At 48.2% G+C, this 16,472-nt stretch overlaps 4 protein-coding genes across 4 annotated transcripts; 2 read left to right on the top strand and 2 right to left on the bottom strand.

The window, feature by feature from the left end:
• Nucleotides 1-685: 685 nt before the first annotated feature.
• TRV_05079 (uncharacterized protein) lies at nt 686-946 on the bottom strand (the record flags this gene model as incomplete). The annotated part of the gene is made up of 1 exon (XM_003020807.1): nt 686-946. The coding sequence occupies one exon, from the start codon at nt 944-946 to the stop codon at nt 686-688; it is 261 nt and encodes an 86-aa protein (XP_003020853.1).
• Nucleotides 947-4,701: 3,755 nt separating this feature from the next.
• TRV_05078 (uncharacterized protein) lies at nt 4,702-6,009 on the top strand (the record flags this gene model as incomplete). Its single annotated transcript, XM_003020806.1, has 1 exon — nt 4,702-6,009. The coding sequence occupies one exon, from the start codon at nt 4,702-4,704 to the stop codon at nt 6,007-6,009; it is 1,308 nt and encodes a 435-aa protein (XP_003020852.1).
• A 3,466-nt stretch (nt 6,010-9,475) lies between these two features.
• Nucleotides 9,476-13,586, bottom strand: TRV_05077 (uncharacterized protein; the record flags this gene model as incomplete). The annotated part of the gene is made up of 4 exons (XM_003020805.1): nt 9,476-11,125; nt 11,179-12,669; nt 12,742-13,116; nt 13,239-13,586. The coding sequence occupies 4 exons, from the start codon at nt 13,584-13,586 to the stop codon at nt 9,476-9,478; spliced, it is 3,864 nt and encodes a 1,287-aa protein (XP_003020851.1).
• An 811-nt stretch (nt 13,587-14,397) lies between these two features.
• On the top strand, nt 14,398-15,386 carry TRV_05076 (uncharacterized protein; the record flags this gene model as incomplete). Its single annotated transcript, XM_003020804.1, has 2 exons — nt 14,398-14,530; nt 14,590-15,386. The coding sequence occupies 2 exons, from the start codon at nt 14,398-14,400 to the stop codon at nt 15,384-15,386; spliced, it is 930 nt and encodes a 309-aa protein (XP_003020850.1).
• Nucleotides 15,387-16,472: the final 1,086 nt, after the last annotated feature.

Here is a 16,472-nt window from a genome sequence, read left to right as displayed (position 1 = left end):
AAAAAAAAAAAAAAAAAAGGACAAACGGGCAAACAATCTGGCATGAGGGAATGCTGACAAAATGTAAGATGACCCTGCTATGGTCTATCGGTGGAACCCCTTGCTTCTGCACAGAGGGCGCCATGATGTTTTCCCCGGCCTACTCCACTGCCTTGTGCCTGTTAGTTAGTCATAACTACTAAGTACTGCCATCCCGGCTGCGGGCAGGGTAAGGGGATGGAGGGCAGCCTGGAAAGTGTTCGACACAAACCAGGCCATGCATCAAATATACTTGGTTACTTACATGCACACATACATGGCAGGAAGTCACGGTTGAATGGATCAACCTACAGAGTAACTTACTCCTACCAATTTAGTTCCCCCCAGGCTGCTTTTCGGCCTATCTTCTTCCCACCCCCTTTTGTCTCTTTCTCTCTCTCCCTCTCTCTCTTTTGGTCGTCTCCTGCAGTGCCGAGACGGGTAGCGAGACTTGGTGTGCGTCAAGTGTCTAATTTGGACCATGCCCTCGAAGGTCGATGACACCCTGCGGCGGCGAGAAAGGGACGTCTTCCCGTCTGCCTCACAGGGAATGGAGATATAAGCTGCTCTTGGGCTGCTAGAAAATGAAACGTCAAGAATTCCGAGAAACCTTCGAATGCACGGAGAAAGCCGAAGTGCAAGGCTCCTCTTACTTAAGCAGCTAAGCTCATTTAGCAAGGCTCAGGGGGTAGGGAGGATGGGAAGACGAGCTGGATGGAGCTTCACCAAGACGGAGTATAACATCGGGAGTTATATCCTTAGCCCCAAGACTCTCGTCAAACGAATTATGATTATATTTTGATGATTCGTCTCTCCAAACATAACGGCCTACCGGAGGTTTTCTTTCCTGCTGAAGTTTTTGCTCTGCGTAGTTATTCCCTTTCCACACGCTAGTTATCCTTGATTTCTCCTTGCTTGCACGAGTCATGGCCCCAATATCATAGCTATTAAGATATAAGAGGTAGCCTGGAAATGAAAGCCAGTTGAAACCATCATCACGTCTCAACGGCTGGCTATGGCTGAAAATCCACTCTCAGACAAGGAGTTTCAGTCTCGCACGCTGCCTTGGACCGAGATTAAGGTCGGGTGAAATACTAATAATATCTCCATCGTGGGCCCATCAGAAAATGGAAAAGCGTCTCGATCGTCCCGCCCTGTATGTTGATCTGCTCCCAAAGGGCACAGGAGGGGATTTTAATGTTAAAAATGAAGGGGAAGGGTTATAAACTCTTGTCGATAACTAGCACATCCATGCAAAAATCAGTGGCTGACAGCATCGAATGAAAGCCCGTTCTTCATATGATCGACAGCTATGCTGTGCACAAAGTGGGGATTTTTGGCATTGCATATATATGAGCCCTTCTTATTATTATTATTTCCTCGTTTTAAATTCCATTTCAACGAGATGGTTATTTCGTCGCTTGATCCACTCATCTAGGACGATTTTGTCCTTGGAGAGTGAACAGATGCACAATGATGCACGAGAGGGCAAGGGGTAGAGCCGAAGAGTGCGTTCAGCCTATTAGAATTGAGCCACTTGCGCCGAAGAAGGTGGATGGGGTGTGGACTTTCGCCGTAATGATGACCGAGGGGCTGCTGCTGAGTGATATCATTCTCATCTAATACTCCATATTAATCACTAACCGATTCTGGGGTGATATAACTATATATCGAATATACTGACTCGAGGGCAGAGAGTTTTACTGTTATACTTGTTTTGCCACCATCAACACCTAGATTTATGCATAAATGATGGACCCTGGTATTCCGTAGAGCGAATTTACTACTTGCCGTTTCTTCCCATGGATTCACCACTCTCTCCCGCAAGGGGTAAGAATATAGGCCTGGCAGGGAGTGGTTCCGGGAACAAGGACGCTGCATCTCTTTTCCGAGTCAGGGCAGGCTGATGCGCGAACATGTAGAAATGCAGCAGCACGCTGTTGTGCCAGCTGAACAGAGCATGAGAATCGAAAACTGCGATGAAATTTCGCCAAAGACTCGATTTTTGGTGCAAAACAACGTCTGACATTGAGAGTTGCCTGATTAGGACAACGCACAGACTTTTGAGTGTTATTTTTCTTTCTGGCTTCAAAAACAAACATCGACTTCAACCTCACACAACGTCAATTGCACATCATCCATCAGCATCATCATCGTCATCGTCATCGTTAGCCAGAAATAGCGGATTATGCATCAGATCATCGTCTTGTCATCACTGCAGGGCTTTAATTAGAGACGGGCGGACGAGTTCCTGATGCAGTCCGGGACAGCTCTCGGTCCCGACGCAAATGCTTATTTTTCTGGCGTCCTAGTGGGCATGGCTGAGGTATGATCCGAGGGGACAACAAATGAACTTCCTAAAGAAAATGAAGAAGATATATTGTGGTATGCAGAATTATGCCACTTGCTTTTTCCATCGGAGGAAAAAGCGGTTCAGACATGGGTGTGATTTAGGTGTTTCTCTTAACAGCATGCTCTCTTGTGCAGCAGATACTGATCACCCCCCATGACAGGCTGCTTCACCTCATTGGCAAGTTGAGCCGTGGAGAGACTCCGAAAGACCAAGCGAATTTGTCCTCTCGACCAAAGGTGGATGCGCACACGCTGCATATAACTGCGGGAAAATTATGTATGCGGATGGCGGGGGAGAGAAAGGATAAATAAAAAGGCAACGGGCTTTGGCTCGAGACCTTTACCTGATAGGGCCTCTTGTCCGTGAAGCTTACGCACCTGTCACAAATCCTGATCCTTGTCCAGATTGGGGAGGAACCACACCATAAGTTTCTGGACGAGACGGTCATCCCAACACCCCCAGATGAGTTAAGTCCAACTTCCTCCATGCAAAAAGAGTCCATGAAGCTCTCGGTTGTTCGGAAGATATTATGGACTGGCAAAGACGAGTGGGATAAGATGGAAAAGAGGAAAAAAGAAATGGGTGGCGTTCGCGCTTCTCCTGTTACAGGTGACGCTTTTCTGCGTTCTGACAGCATTGCTAGTGATTCCCTCCCTTCTTGATGACGCTCTGATCTTGAGCAAAACCCAACTTGACCAAACCTCTGTAGTGGGGAGCGATGAGAGACCGCACATGAGAGGCCAAGACAGAAGGAGGCATCCCTTCCTCAGCACCCATTTTTTCTATTCTGACGAGAGTCGTAACTCAGGTGGATGGGAACGGATCGCCCCGCTCTGTACCACCGTCCCGAGAGCCTTTCTGCTGCCAGTTCTCCAAACAAATATTCATCCAAACTTGTCGTCTCAGATTCAGAATCAGACACGGCAGTTAATTTATTCTCACACAGAGCGAGGGTAAAGAATGATTCCTGAAATACCTGGGCATGCACGGGGTCTGGAGCGTTCATAGCAGGGACGGAGTATGTACGTATATGGATAAGGGCTCTCTCTCGTATTGACGCAACAGAGTCTGGAGTTCGTATTCTGCAAGGATAGAACCGCTGGTGGCTACCCAACATGGTGGAAGAGGTAGCATCTCCTCAAGAAGGATCGGAGAAGGATAACCTCGTCCTCGTATCGTGGGAGCATATCTCGTTTACTTATATTATATCTCCTCTTGTCTCTTGATCAGTATGCTAATAGTGGTTTTTCACAGATACACTGGTGTTGTGTTACAGGAAATCAGCGATCTTCTCCTCAATCTGTCAATAGGGCCACTGCCAGCCAATAAGCTAGGCCTTGAAACGCTTGCCTAAAAAAAGGGATGCCTCCACAAGTGGTGCCGATATATAAATAGGCAGCGCGTGGTGGCTCCGCTAGCGATCGCCATGATTCGTTCAGAGACCTGCGCTCCCCTTGCCTTCGATTGGCGGATAGGTGCGCCTTCGCCAGGACCGGCCCCTGTCCCTGCCCCAGTGCCTTTCCGCCTGTGAGGGCGCTTCGCACTTCTTTTTCTCCCTCTGTCTATTTCCATCTTGTACGTTTTATTTTTAAATTTTTACTTTGGCAAACTGAAAATTAAAATGAAGCAGAAAAAAAAAAAGAAAAGAAAAGAATTTCCGAGATGATTGAGATCAGGATTCCTGTTCCCTCTTAGTTACATATGCATGTTCATTTGACGGTTGAGAGGCCGTCTATGCTACCCTGGTAACTTGCATTTTATAACACTTGGTTCTGCTTCTTCAACCTCCCCGCTACCTTTTCTCCCATTTCCCCTTTCCTTTGCTCTCTCTCTCTCTTCCTCCTCACTTCACAAAACGCTCTTCAGCCAGAGTTTCTACTCTGCCACGCTCTGATCGTCGCCTAGGCAGGATCGAAACAATTATTGAAATTCGACACCCCAATGAAGCTCCCACAAGAATAGAAATTTACCCGCCACCAGATATTCGCCATCTCTCACGATGCATGGGTCCACTCGAACTGGCATTATCATAGATTGTTTCCCCTGTCGCTATATCAACATTTACCTCGCGTGCTTTGCGGACAACTTCCAACTCATGACAACTCACTTGTTTTAACTGTCTCTTGCTTACCACATCCGGATCCCCCCGTTGCAGGAAGCGAACTTCCTTGGATCGTCTATTTTTGTCCTGGTTTTCGCCTCTCGCGTGGTCTCGAGGTCGGGTCGGTCGGACTTTGAGTCTTCTCCTAGATTCAATATTCTTTTTTTTTGACTTTCCTCTTCTTTGGGCTATTTGAATTAAAAACATCCTCCCACTCCCAAGAGTAGCCATGATCACTATACCAATGGCTAGTGAGAAGCCCATCAACCTCACATCAGTGGAACCGGAAGCCACCTCTCCTGGACGAAGTAGTTCTCCAGCACTCTCCTCATCATCCTCATCATACTCTTCAACCGCCCTCTCACCTGCGTCCTTTTCTTCATCTCACTCTTCAGCGACCGCATACTCGCCCGTCATCTCGCCTTCAGAAGATTACCACCAGCCTCCTACCAATATGCTGAAAGTGGCTACCCAACCAGCGGTATACCCAACCGTGCCCTCGATAGCACCGCCTCTAACACCTATCCGGAACCAAGTTGGTCCCAATATTAACAAGAGACCCAAACTATCTCTCCAAACGTCCTGTGTTCCCGTCACCTTTGGCAAATCGTCAACTGCACTATCTTTGGCTGTTTCGAGTAACAGTTGTCAGTCCCCTACCAACAGGAACACCTTCAAAAATGCCTACGAATCATTTCACCGTATCAACTCACCAATATGTCGGTCACCTCTAAAAGGTCCCTCAAGGAATCGCCAGCGTGCGCCGTCATCACCTGCAAGGGCAGGACCTGTCCGGGCTGCAGAGCCGCCTTACAAGCTTCCAAAGGGCATACGGGGAATTTTAAGAAACTCACCCATCCCATCACCCGCTCAGGCTGAAGAACAACTTGGGAGCCCAGAAGCGACAGCGTCAACCCCATCTACAAAACGAGTGAAATATCGATACCCACTTGACGAGATCATAAAGACAGTCAAGTTTACCGCTAAACACTCCGACATTGAATCGACAGATGCCTCCGGAGCGAGTTCCCCGCTCGACACATACACATACAGTTCGTCGGAGGAAGATTCCGATTCCAGCGACTCCGCATCCAGCGGATCAACTCCGTCAGAAGACGAGTCAGAGAATGCAGTCAAGTCACCTAAGAGAACAAGAAAGCAGACCCGGTCAAAACACAAGAGCTTTCGCAGCCAGAGACAAATCCTTGCAGCCGGTGTCCGAGATGGCATATTGCCCTCTCGAGAAGACAGCTTACCTCCACAAACGCCTATACACCAACGGACCGTCCAGCGGGAATGGCGGTGGACTCTGGGGCCGATAAAAGATGGTCATGTTCAGTCTTCCAGCCCTCCGAGCTCCGATCTCGCAACACCCCCTGCAGAGGCATCGTACGAGGTACCTTCAACACCACATACCGAGAAAAAGAACGACGACACCCCCCTAGCCTTTGCTGACATGACGCCTCCGCCGTCTCAAGGCTCCGGGATATGTTCCAGCCCGGTTGTCAAGCCAGGCTCTTTAAGGCTAACATGTTGAAGGCCGAAGCCATTCCTCGTCGAATCCCGTTACTCAATAACGATGCCAACGAACGTGACGACCGTGCATACTTACAATTCTCTATATATATATAAATTCATCTAACTTTCAGGATTGGCTGCTTCTCTCCATCCTTATTTACTTCTAACCACTCTGCTTGGGAGAGGCATTGTCATCACACTGCCCTTGAAACATAACACCCATTTGCTTGTTTTTATTGCTGTTCTTTGGCGGGAGTCTGGGAGCAAAAACGAAGCTTTGGCTTGTATACCCATGTAGCGTTTTCCCTTTCGAATACCAAATATTTTACTTAATTTTCAATAGCTGGACATATTGAGAATAAAGCTATCTACCTCACTTTTAATCAGAAACACGCATGACGTTATGTATATATATTTTTCTTTACAAAAAGAGTTACGTGTATATATATATAGAAAGAAAGAGAGAGAAAAAAAGAAAAGAAATCAACACCTAACAGTTCGCCTGACTCGGTCGCCTCGTATCCATCCACAGCCGTCTAACTTCTCTTACCGCCAACCTTCCGTCGTCACTTCACTTCGGGGCTACGATTCGGCTTTTATGGCGTTCGTATCGTTCCCCCATCACGCCTAAGTATTCTCCGAAGTGGCTACTCGAAGTTCTACCAGAGTTCTTTGCCTGAAGCATAAAAAGGGGGGAGTGGGGATGGGGGACTTCTGGCCTGGCTATATCTCCTTCTTTCGGTGCAGTTCCCAGCATAGACACCAACGGCAGCCACCCAGCCAACTAACACGTAACCAACACTTCGCAGCTTCGGGAGAACAGCCAACCTGCACCTTTTCGTAGCATCTGATGTCTCCCACTGGCCTGCCTGGGCAGGATGCACTGCGGCCATCTCCCTTTGACCTCTCAGGGGACCAATGGCGGATCTTCGCCGACACCCTCTGGACATGTTGGATCACACCCCGGAATTGCTTATGTGCGTTTCTGTCCATTTGGTCAATTCAAGGACAGGGGAGAATAAGATATCACGCAGGTAGCTGTCCGACCGTCCGATCCCCAACACGAACAAGCAAGCTGTTGGAGGAACAGAGGTTAACCGTGACGTGCTCATACTTCCAACGGTTCGAACTTCTGGTTAAGTTCGCCCTGCAGCCGTCTAGACGCTGACAACCAACTCCACCTCTCACATTTCTAAGAATAGCAGCCAGCCGTGCAGCCGCTTATCAAACTGTTGGTAATATCTCTCAAATCAACATTCTGGCTGTATCGATAAATGGCCTGCTAAATTTATCCCCATGCCAATCTTCATGCTTACCAGTGATTATACAATCACTAGTTACACGCAATTTATGAGCATTGGGCCTGAATTTCTCTGCCATATACCCAGATGGTCGTACAGTTCTACAAACGGACTTTACATCGCAGCATTTCCGAGTGATTTCTTCATGTTTAAGCCTGTTGAGTTGGCAATGAAGTCCGACTATGATAAATTTAAGTCTTCTGGCCGATCAACAATCTCCAAGCTCGGCAGATTGAGGAGTTGAGCTTGATCAACTTGGTGGATTGCAGGGGTGGTTAGGGATATCCGTTCATATCCACTCATATTATGAACAAATATTGATGTGACCACAATTGGCTTTTACCGTCTTTTGGTGAGAGTAACTGCCGTGTCGACGAGTTGATGTAGAGAGATAACAAGGGTATCAAAAACGACTCAACCATGGGCATAAGGCCGCTCGACAACGAGAGGCTGGAGTTTAGCCCAATGGATAGTCTACCAGAGCCCTAGTTGTGCAAGCTATATCATGAGTGTTCCCGAGCAGATGAAATAGAGCTACATGGTATAGTTAAAAATGGCTGGTGATGTTGTTTTTAGCCGGTTAAAAAGGTTGGTCGGGGGTTTAATGCCAATTCTGTGAAGCCATCGGTAGTGGATGCTGTTCTACTGACGAGCATACTGATGATACCAACTGCTATGTATTCGTGAATGTGTATAGGCCTGTTCAGGGCGACTATATCGCATCTGAGGTCCCTATCAACTTGTTACAGGCAGGTTTTTCATTCAGGGGTAGTAAACAAACATGAAGATGGACGGAGAGTATAATACCAACCCACATCCTCTAAATGGTGCGTAGAACTAGTATACCCTTACTCCGTACATATTTAAGCCTACTTACTCTGTAACACTGCTCTATTTTGTTTGCTAGGAGATTATCATCCTATCGCTGCCTGCTCCGTACAGTTGGCCGTGCTCTCGGTATGTTGACAGCCCCCATAATGAAGCCGCTGATGCTAGCCCAAAAGCGACGGCCGGCCACCACGGATGACCCTCAAATCCGAACTTGACTGGCTCTCCTTGCTTTTTAGCCGAAGAAGAAACGAGATGAAGGCCGGCTGGAAGCAAAGGGCCTCCTTGGCGGTCGTCTTGCTTTTTCTTCACTCTTGCAAGTTGAAGATAGAATCCTTCTGTCTGAACTCCCTCCATTCGACAGCCCCGAGAGCCAGAATTAGACTGATATATTATTATTGACTCGTGATGGTGCAACGTTTCAGCCTTCTGCTACACAGACAGGGACAGGGGGAAGTCTGTGTTAAAGATAAGCGCCATGCAAGGCCAGGGATCGAGCATTGAACATCAGCCATGAGCATCCAAAAGAAAAGAAACAAAAACGGCAGAGAGCCAGAGCAAATTTGCCGCCATGGGCTGAAACATATGATAATCACTCCAGACGGGACTCTCGACGGGACTCCAGACTGTCTGTGCTGGATGAGCCGTCATTTATCTGCGGACGGTTCAAGTTGCTTGATTCGGCCAAAGACAGACCGACAGAGGCGGAAGAGATATCAAAAGAAACGACAAAGAAAGGGACGAGTAGGGCGTTAGTGGGCTGTTTTGAAAACGTTTTGATAGGTCTCGCCGGGTAGGCTTGCTCGTTAGGAGGCATCTATTAAAGAGAGAGAAAGGCGAAGAGAATACGAGGCGAGAGGCCGGGACGTTTTATTTATAGAATAGGGACAGCAAGCATGACGATATCTGGGGGCTACCAAGTATGTACTTCGACCGCCTCTTACTGTCTCTATTTTTGCAAATATGAAATATATCCAACGTCCATCTCAAGAACGGAGGCTGCAGACATGCTAAGATGAAGCTTGCACCCAGCATCACCAGCCCATGGTTATGAGAGGAAAGCATTGAAACAATGTATATAACCATGGGCATTCACTTCGAGTGCTGTTGACATGGTAACTAACGGTTGACTAGTTTATACGGACAACATCCGGAGGACATCAGATCTCCTACCACTTATGATAGCACCACGGGGTCAAGATTATCAGCCCAGCAATACGGAGTACATTGCACGATCAATCTGGAGTATGTGCAGACGCTCGTGAACAAGTTAAAAGAATGTGGGGATAGAAGCAAAGACCCTCAGCCGGTCCAAAGAAGCAAAAAGAGCCCCAGAATGTCCGACTCGAATCTGGCTCAGCCGACTTCGGTTTGGATATCTGGCTCGCGGCCCGTCATGTCGCCCATAAGCTTGTCCTTCACCTTCTTCATCGCAAACGAAGCTTCGTGTTTGACGAAAGCGGCATTACGAGCTGGGCGCCATTGCATCACGCCACGATGCTTTCGCCATTCGCTGCGTCGGTTCTCCTTGTTGCCAATTCGTTCCCTCCTCTCCTCCGTTGTTTCGTGGCTTGATTCCGAGAGGACCCCGTCAGCAAGTGCAGTGTCGGTGTTGTCATCATTGTTGTCATTCTCGCCATGGCCATCCACCCTACCATCATCTAGATCATATTCATGAGAAGCCATAGCTCCACCACCGGCGACCTCAGCTCCAGCTACTTCTCCTTCTCCGAGGGGTCTATCAACCGCTTCAGTAGTGGTAGGGCCGTCGGCGTAGTCCATCATCTGAGGATTATTGTGGCTTTCAGGCATGCCATCTCCGCCCACCGTCATGGGTGCTAGAACGGTTCTATTCGCAGTTACGCCTGCATCTGCATCTGTGTTTACATTTGCATTTGCATTTGCGCTCCCGGCTGTTGTTGGACGAGATTGATTCCTACTCTGGTTCTCGTGTTGGCCTTCGGATGCTGCACCCCCCTCCATACGAGAGCTGGCGTTTCCTGTCATCGATTGTCGGATAATATCGTCAATTGAGGATAAGTTGCTGTCCTTCGATCTAGGCCTTCGAAGTTTGGCGCTGGCTTGACGGAGGATATCCCGTTCCTGGACTAGGGACTTTTCATGTAACCTCTGCACCGTTGGAGGAACCTCTGAGCGGATCTCTCCCCGTACGCCTTCAGATACACTCGCTTCCCATGTTTCAAAGGCTTCCCTGGAATCATTGTTATTGACCAGCTTCTCATGGGTCTGATGGAAACCAGGGGTGAAACGGCAGCTGAACTGGATTCGTCCAACCATCTCAAGGTCTTCCAAACCAGGACTATTTTTGGCTTCTTCCCAGTTCTCTTCTGTCATGTAGTTCTGAACTAGTCGCCAGGCATTTTTAGCTGTCCAGACAGGTAAGTCGACGGGCGTTTCTTCGTTGTCAACAAGGTTCTGGAGCCACACAAGGGCGTGGGCGGTGCCGGAGCTATGTTGAACTTCAAATATTATCGCAGACCGATAACGATGTTTGGTAGGCAATATGATTTCCTCCTTCAAGTCGGATGTGAGGTCAAAGAAACCTCCATTTTCTTCTATGGAATCCGGTTTCCACGCAGAACGAGGCACCGAATAATGAACTCCACTGGTCCTGATCTTCAACTTACCGCGAGACGCGCAGTTTTGCAGTATGATTTTGTTTGATGTGATGCTGAAGGTGCCGACATCATATCCAAGTAGCTTCGGCGGGAGCCTAAGCTCAACACTGCGGAATAGGAGGGATATCCGAATACGTCCAAAGCCAATACCGCCGTCAAGGGGATACCATCTAGTGACTTGAGAACTGGCCTGGAGGATATCAGAGAGCTTAAGGGGCACAATACCCAGAATCGGATCATGTTCCCGGTTTCTCTGATCACGGACAGCAATGGTGACCATAGCTGATCTCCAATCCCGAACGAACCTCTCCGTTCCAGCGTTAAATATGGGCTTACTGGACACTGCCTTGGCTCGGGTGCGGAATATCTATAATAACAGTTAGATTATCTGACAGTCCTGTGAGATAACTTACTACTTACCGGCTCGTCGTTCAAGTGGACAGTGCAGTAGCTGGTTGGGAATTGCTTTCCTTCCTCCCCGGTACTCTCTCCATAAGATCTAGCGGCCTCATACTCGTTACCCTTTCTGTTTTTGAGAGTTCCTTTGATATCTTGAACTTGCAGGTTTACAACCTGATGGATGACGATTGTGCATATACCACTCGGCCAAAGAGGATCAGGAGGGGTGCATGTAACTGCCTCAGCATCATCTTCGGGCTCAGGTACATTCCCCTTCTCATCTTGGAGAGCAGGATGGTCCTTCAAGTCCTTAGGGAGTGTTTCATCCTTGCCATCAGTGCGAAGAGCATGTCGGAAATGTGGTTTGCGGAAGTATCCCACTTCCCAGAAAAGTTCTCCTGGCATCTCAGTGCCTGCATCCATACCCTGAAGCTTGGAAGTAATAGGGAACATCTTTCCAGGATGTTGAAGCAAGTTTTGCATAGACAGCTCAACCTTGCCCACGATATCATCGGCAGTATTCCTGTCAGAATCCCATAACTCGACGCTGAGCTTCTCGTCGGCCTTGATAAGCTCCGGGGTCACAAGAAGAGCTGCAGACTCTTCCCATTCTGGGTTGAGATCATCGCAAATAACCCTGGTACAATACATCGGTTTCCCGTACTTTGAAAACGACAGGTTGATGTAAGGATCGCTGCCACCGCCCTTGCTTCCTCTCTTGTCTTGCTTGCTTAAGCCCTTGGCACGGTGGATCCGCACCCAGAAAACGCCCAGTGCGCTGGTATCCTTTTGGATATCATCACCTCCAAGCATCATACCAAGATCAAGCGACATTGATTTTGGTGCCACGTACATGCTCACTGCCGCTCCAATGGCATAGTTGACAAAGTTGGATATCAATGGGAGGTTCAAGATGTTGATTCCTCGTTTGATCATGGGAGTACAGCCTGCTCGGATATGTGGCATCCCCATCAAGCTGAATGTCAAGCTCTTAGCGAATGGTGCTTCAGGAGAGAGTTGCAAACGAAGCCTGACAGTGCCGACGAGCTCTGACAATTCAACAAAAATAGGAAAGGGAACACCGAATAAACCCTTGACTCCGAGATAGAAAACCACCATCATGTGCATGTTTTGTGCTCTGGAAAAGGTGTTTTCACCAGGTTTAGCATGGTACGCAAATGTACATTCAAGGTTGTAAGGTTGGCCACCTTCCTCCTCAGCGGCAGCTTGCTGTTCGTCTTTGTTCTCCAGATTATAATTGCGCAGCCCTTCTATTAAATCTGAACATTGCCCATCAGGCAATGACCTCAAGCTGATTATGCGCAAGGGGTTGGATCCTTGGTCTATTTCAGCTATTCGGACGTTCTCGATTATTCCAGGTAACGATGCATGCATGACATCTTCAATGGTGTCAGCAACGCTAGCAAACATATCTGGGTTGATCAAGCCCCAAAATATCTCAACAAACGAATTCAGCCATTCTGCGGACTCTGGAAGGAGATTTGCAGTTGCCTGGCCATGATGTCAATAATACTATTCTATGAAGAACCTTCAGCTGGTGTGTAGAATCTGGGACCAACATACTGTTTGTCCACGGAGCTTTTCCGAATGCCATTCAAATGTCCGCCCTCGACGGATAACATCATAAGTCCAGAGCCATACCCCCGTTGCAACACAACAGGCAAGCGGGAATATCCATTTCAATTCACCTCCCGCGAAGCGGCCAGCAATCAGAATGGAGCCGAAGATAACAGAGCATAGGACTCCAGCCCTTTTCTCCAATATTTTAAACATCGGCTCATAGCTGATTGATGGGGTCGGGTGAAATAATATGTTGGTTCTTTCCCCATGGATGGGCACATCGCTCGTAGTTCCAGCCGCAATTGGCTCTGGCGGAGATACGATATCCTGAGTATGCTTGTACTCTTCCAGTTTTTGCGATGGTTTGGTTTGAACAGACTAAAAGCAGGATTAGTGTGGATGATACAGGCAAAACATATACAATTGGATTATGCTTACTGTTGGCAATCCAAGGTTTGCATTAGGAACAGATAACTAGCGGCACATTATCATCAGCATACCAAAACCTTCTCTTTAACCATCCGTGGATATAAAAAGGGGTAAAATCTTACCTGAGGGTCCCTGACAGCTTTCTTGAAGTTCTCATCTACATCATCAATTTCCACCTCCGTGCCTGTAGTTGGATCAGTCACCACCCGGCCCTTGGTTTTGGTCTTTGGCACGGGCTTCCTATGCGGAACAGCTGCCCCTGTAGGTTGTTTCTGCGGCGTGGGTTTCTTGCGAGCCTCCTCGTCAATTTGCCTGTCTCGCTCTGCCTTTCCAGCATCTAATTCAGCAATGAATTGCTGTATGGTAGGGACGGGATTGGCCTCGCTCCAGTAGCCCCCAGGCTTCTTTTGAGTCGTCATTGTAGGAATATTCCTTGCGGTCTGCCGATCATTTGAGGTAGATAGCTCGGAATCCTTTCTCGAGTATTAAATGGAATTGATCGATGACCGCAATTGAGTCGATGATGGGCCTTTAAGAGAAGGCAGAACCTGCTGAAGGCATACTTTCTTATCAACTCTAATTGAGCAATCGTTATATATAAGACCTTCCATATCCTTGATATTGATACTCGAAAGGAGGTCTGGGCTCTGACGTCATACGTGGCGAGCCATTGCCGTTCGTGTTATCCACGAGCCAAACAAACGGCCAAGGTTGGTATTTACTGGGTAAAGACTGCAGATGCCACAGTTAGCGGGATCCGGCAGATGGGCATGTCAAGGAGGCTGCTGATCTGGCCCCGAAAACCTGGCAGGTGGCCTCGCGTCTACAACGCATTATGAAGTAATCCCTCCCAATCCCGGCTTTATGTGAGATAGATCGTCATTTTTTGGAATCCATTGCTGTGGCGGTGGTATCTGAGATGATTCTATCTAAGGTACGATCGAGAATCAGAAATGTTCCGCATCGGACCATTTCCCATGTGAAGATAGATATTCCCCTGAGGTCTTCCAATCCGCTCCTATCGGCTTTTATATCGCGCTTGGACCTGCCCGCGGCTCAAGGGGGCTTTCGGGGTTATATTATCCCGAGCCGGCGTCAATTTGAGGGTCACGTGGCACTTCTTCTGTCCAGCCCTAACTAACGTCACTCACAGTAAATAAAATAAAGGAGCTCAAACGGTGACAGTGACAGAGAGAAAGGCAGAGAGAAAGACAGAGAAGAAGCGTAACGATGGCTGAGGTAGAAGAAACGAAGACCCAGCGTGCAGCTCGCCTAAGGCGGGAGAAGCGAGCTGCGAAGATAGCGGCCACTGGAAATGCGCGATTAGACAAGATAACAGGTATCAGTGGCCGTTCAATGTCATGTATGTCGTTCCCAGCTTAATTACGCTCTTTGAAGCTTTGCTAATGGTGGTGTTTACAGTTCGTGAGGACTCCCCGTCTGCTAGAAACACTCCAAGCCCCCCAAGATATGCTTCTCCTCCCGCACAGTCACCGCCACGGCAACAGCCACCGTTGGGAACGTCAACTGGGCTAGGAATGCCCCCCAATGCCGGAGATAGCTCCCCACAGTCTATCAAGGAACAAGAGGAGTATATAAGGGCCCTTCTTCGATCTCAACAGCCACCTCCCTCGGCAGGAGACAATGCAGATCCAACGACAAAACTTCTTAGCAATCTACTTGGTATGCCTCCACCCGGAGCTGGCATGACAACCCCAGGGGGAACACCTTCCTTTCAGCCCACGACTGGTGATGCTCCGGAGCTCTCTCCCAATGACATAGCTTCGGCCCTTGGAATCTCCCCTTCCATGGCCAATATATTTCTGCAAGCCAAAGCTGGGCCCGCCTCGCCGTCCGCCCAACGGAACAACTCGATCTGGAAAGCCGCTCATATTGTCTTTGCAACGGCTACAAGCTTATATTTCTTGATGCTTCTGCAGTCAACTATTAATCTTTATGGTGGCGGGGATCGACTGCCGCCTCCCGCAACTGTGCAGAACCCGTTTCTTATCCTCGTTATGGGTGAGTTGCTACTTATTGGAACACGAGAGATATTTATGAATAATGATGGCAATGGAGCCGGTAGTGGTGTTATCGGTGTTCTCAAGACGGGCAGACGCGTGCTGTCTGACCTTCTAAGGGACGGCAAGATAATGATTTTTATACTGGGCATCGGGTCCCTATGGATGAATAACTGGGGGAAGGTCAAAACGGAATAAGATTAGAACGTAGGCATCATCGGCGGATAGGGCCTATGATTGATTGACTTATGATATATGATGATGATGCTCCATGAAATGTTTTCTGCGTATTAATTCGCCGTATGACAACCTCGAGGAATACCGCCTCGATGGGCCGAAGCTGCCGCCAAGAAAGCTTGACTAGTAGAAGAAGTGTTATGTATGGGGATGCGGTAGTTATGAGATGTCTACCTTCAAGCCTTTACCAAAAATATAACTTCATCCTCCATAGGAACGGGCTTACTCGTCTGGCCTAGTCGGCCTTGCATATAGAGATAGGTTAATCTTTCCATGAGCATCAGCAATCGCTAAGAAACAGCGCCTTTTGGTACGTTTCCCCTAGTTGGAGTTAGACCGTTGAAGAACCTGCATAAAAGCGCAGAATTTATCTTTCCACCTCTTCACCCTTTTGGCTTAGTGGCATTTTGATAGGACTATAGGGGTTGGCGAGTGCTGTAGGGGGGTATTAGTGTAGGGGCATGGTTTAGAAAATTACTTCTCTAGTTTATGCACGGGAGGAGCAGCCGGGAATCATCCGAATCTTACCAATAACTGGTCTTGTTCTGAGTTATATAACTATAGAAAAGGAGTTTGTATGCGGTATTGACTATGTAGAAGATTCCACTATTTATCTTACTTAGAGTCTCTATACTCATGGATGGATAACACGGCAAGAATAACGACAAGCCGGGTGACTTTTTGTCCTCGCACTGCCGAATAACACCTGTGGGATAGATGGTCAGGGCGTAGATATATCCACTGCTGTGGGCAACTAAGGCAGACTAAAGTTGGAGTTGTATAGAGTAGGCGGAATAAGATGCCGAGAGAGAGACAATGCAGCTCCAACTGATAGATCAACTGACAATGGGTTGCAGAAGGTACTTCACAGAACCGTCCATCATACTGAACAGGCATGTATGTAACCCTGCTGCATGCCGTGTTGCTACCTGGCCCCTCGGTGGCTTGCCTGTGTCACTGCAGCAAGGGGCCTCAAGCGTATCCCATTAATCTTCTGGTCTCGGCGCTTCCGTGTTTTTCGTCTTGTCTTCATCGTGATCAGTAAAA

Source organism: Trichophyton verrucosum (assembly GCF_000151505.1).
Source record: "Trichophyton verrucosum HKI 0517 chromosome Unknown contig00383_1.f1.exp, whole genome shotgun sequence".
Lineage (NCBI taxonomy): Eukaryota > Fungi > Ascomycota > Eurotiomycetes > Onygenales > Arthrodermataceae > Trichophyton > Trichophyton verrucosum.
Note: the sequence above shows the minus strand (reverse complement) of the source record. Positions and strands in the feature narration are given on the sequence as shown.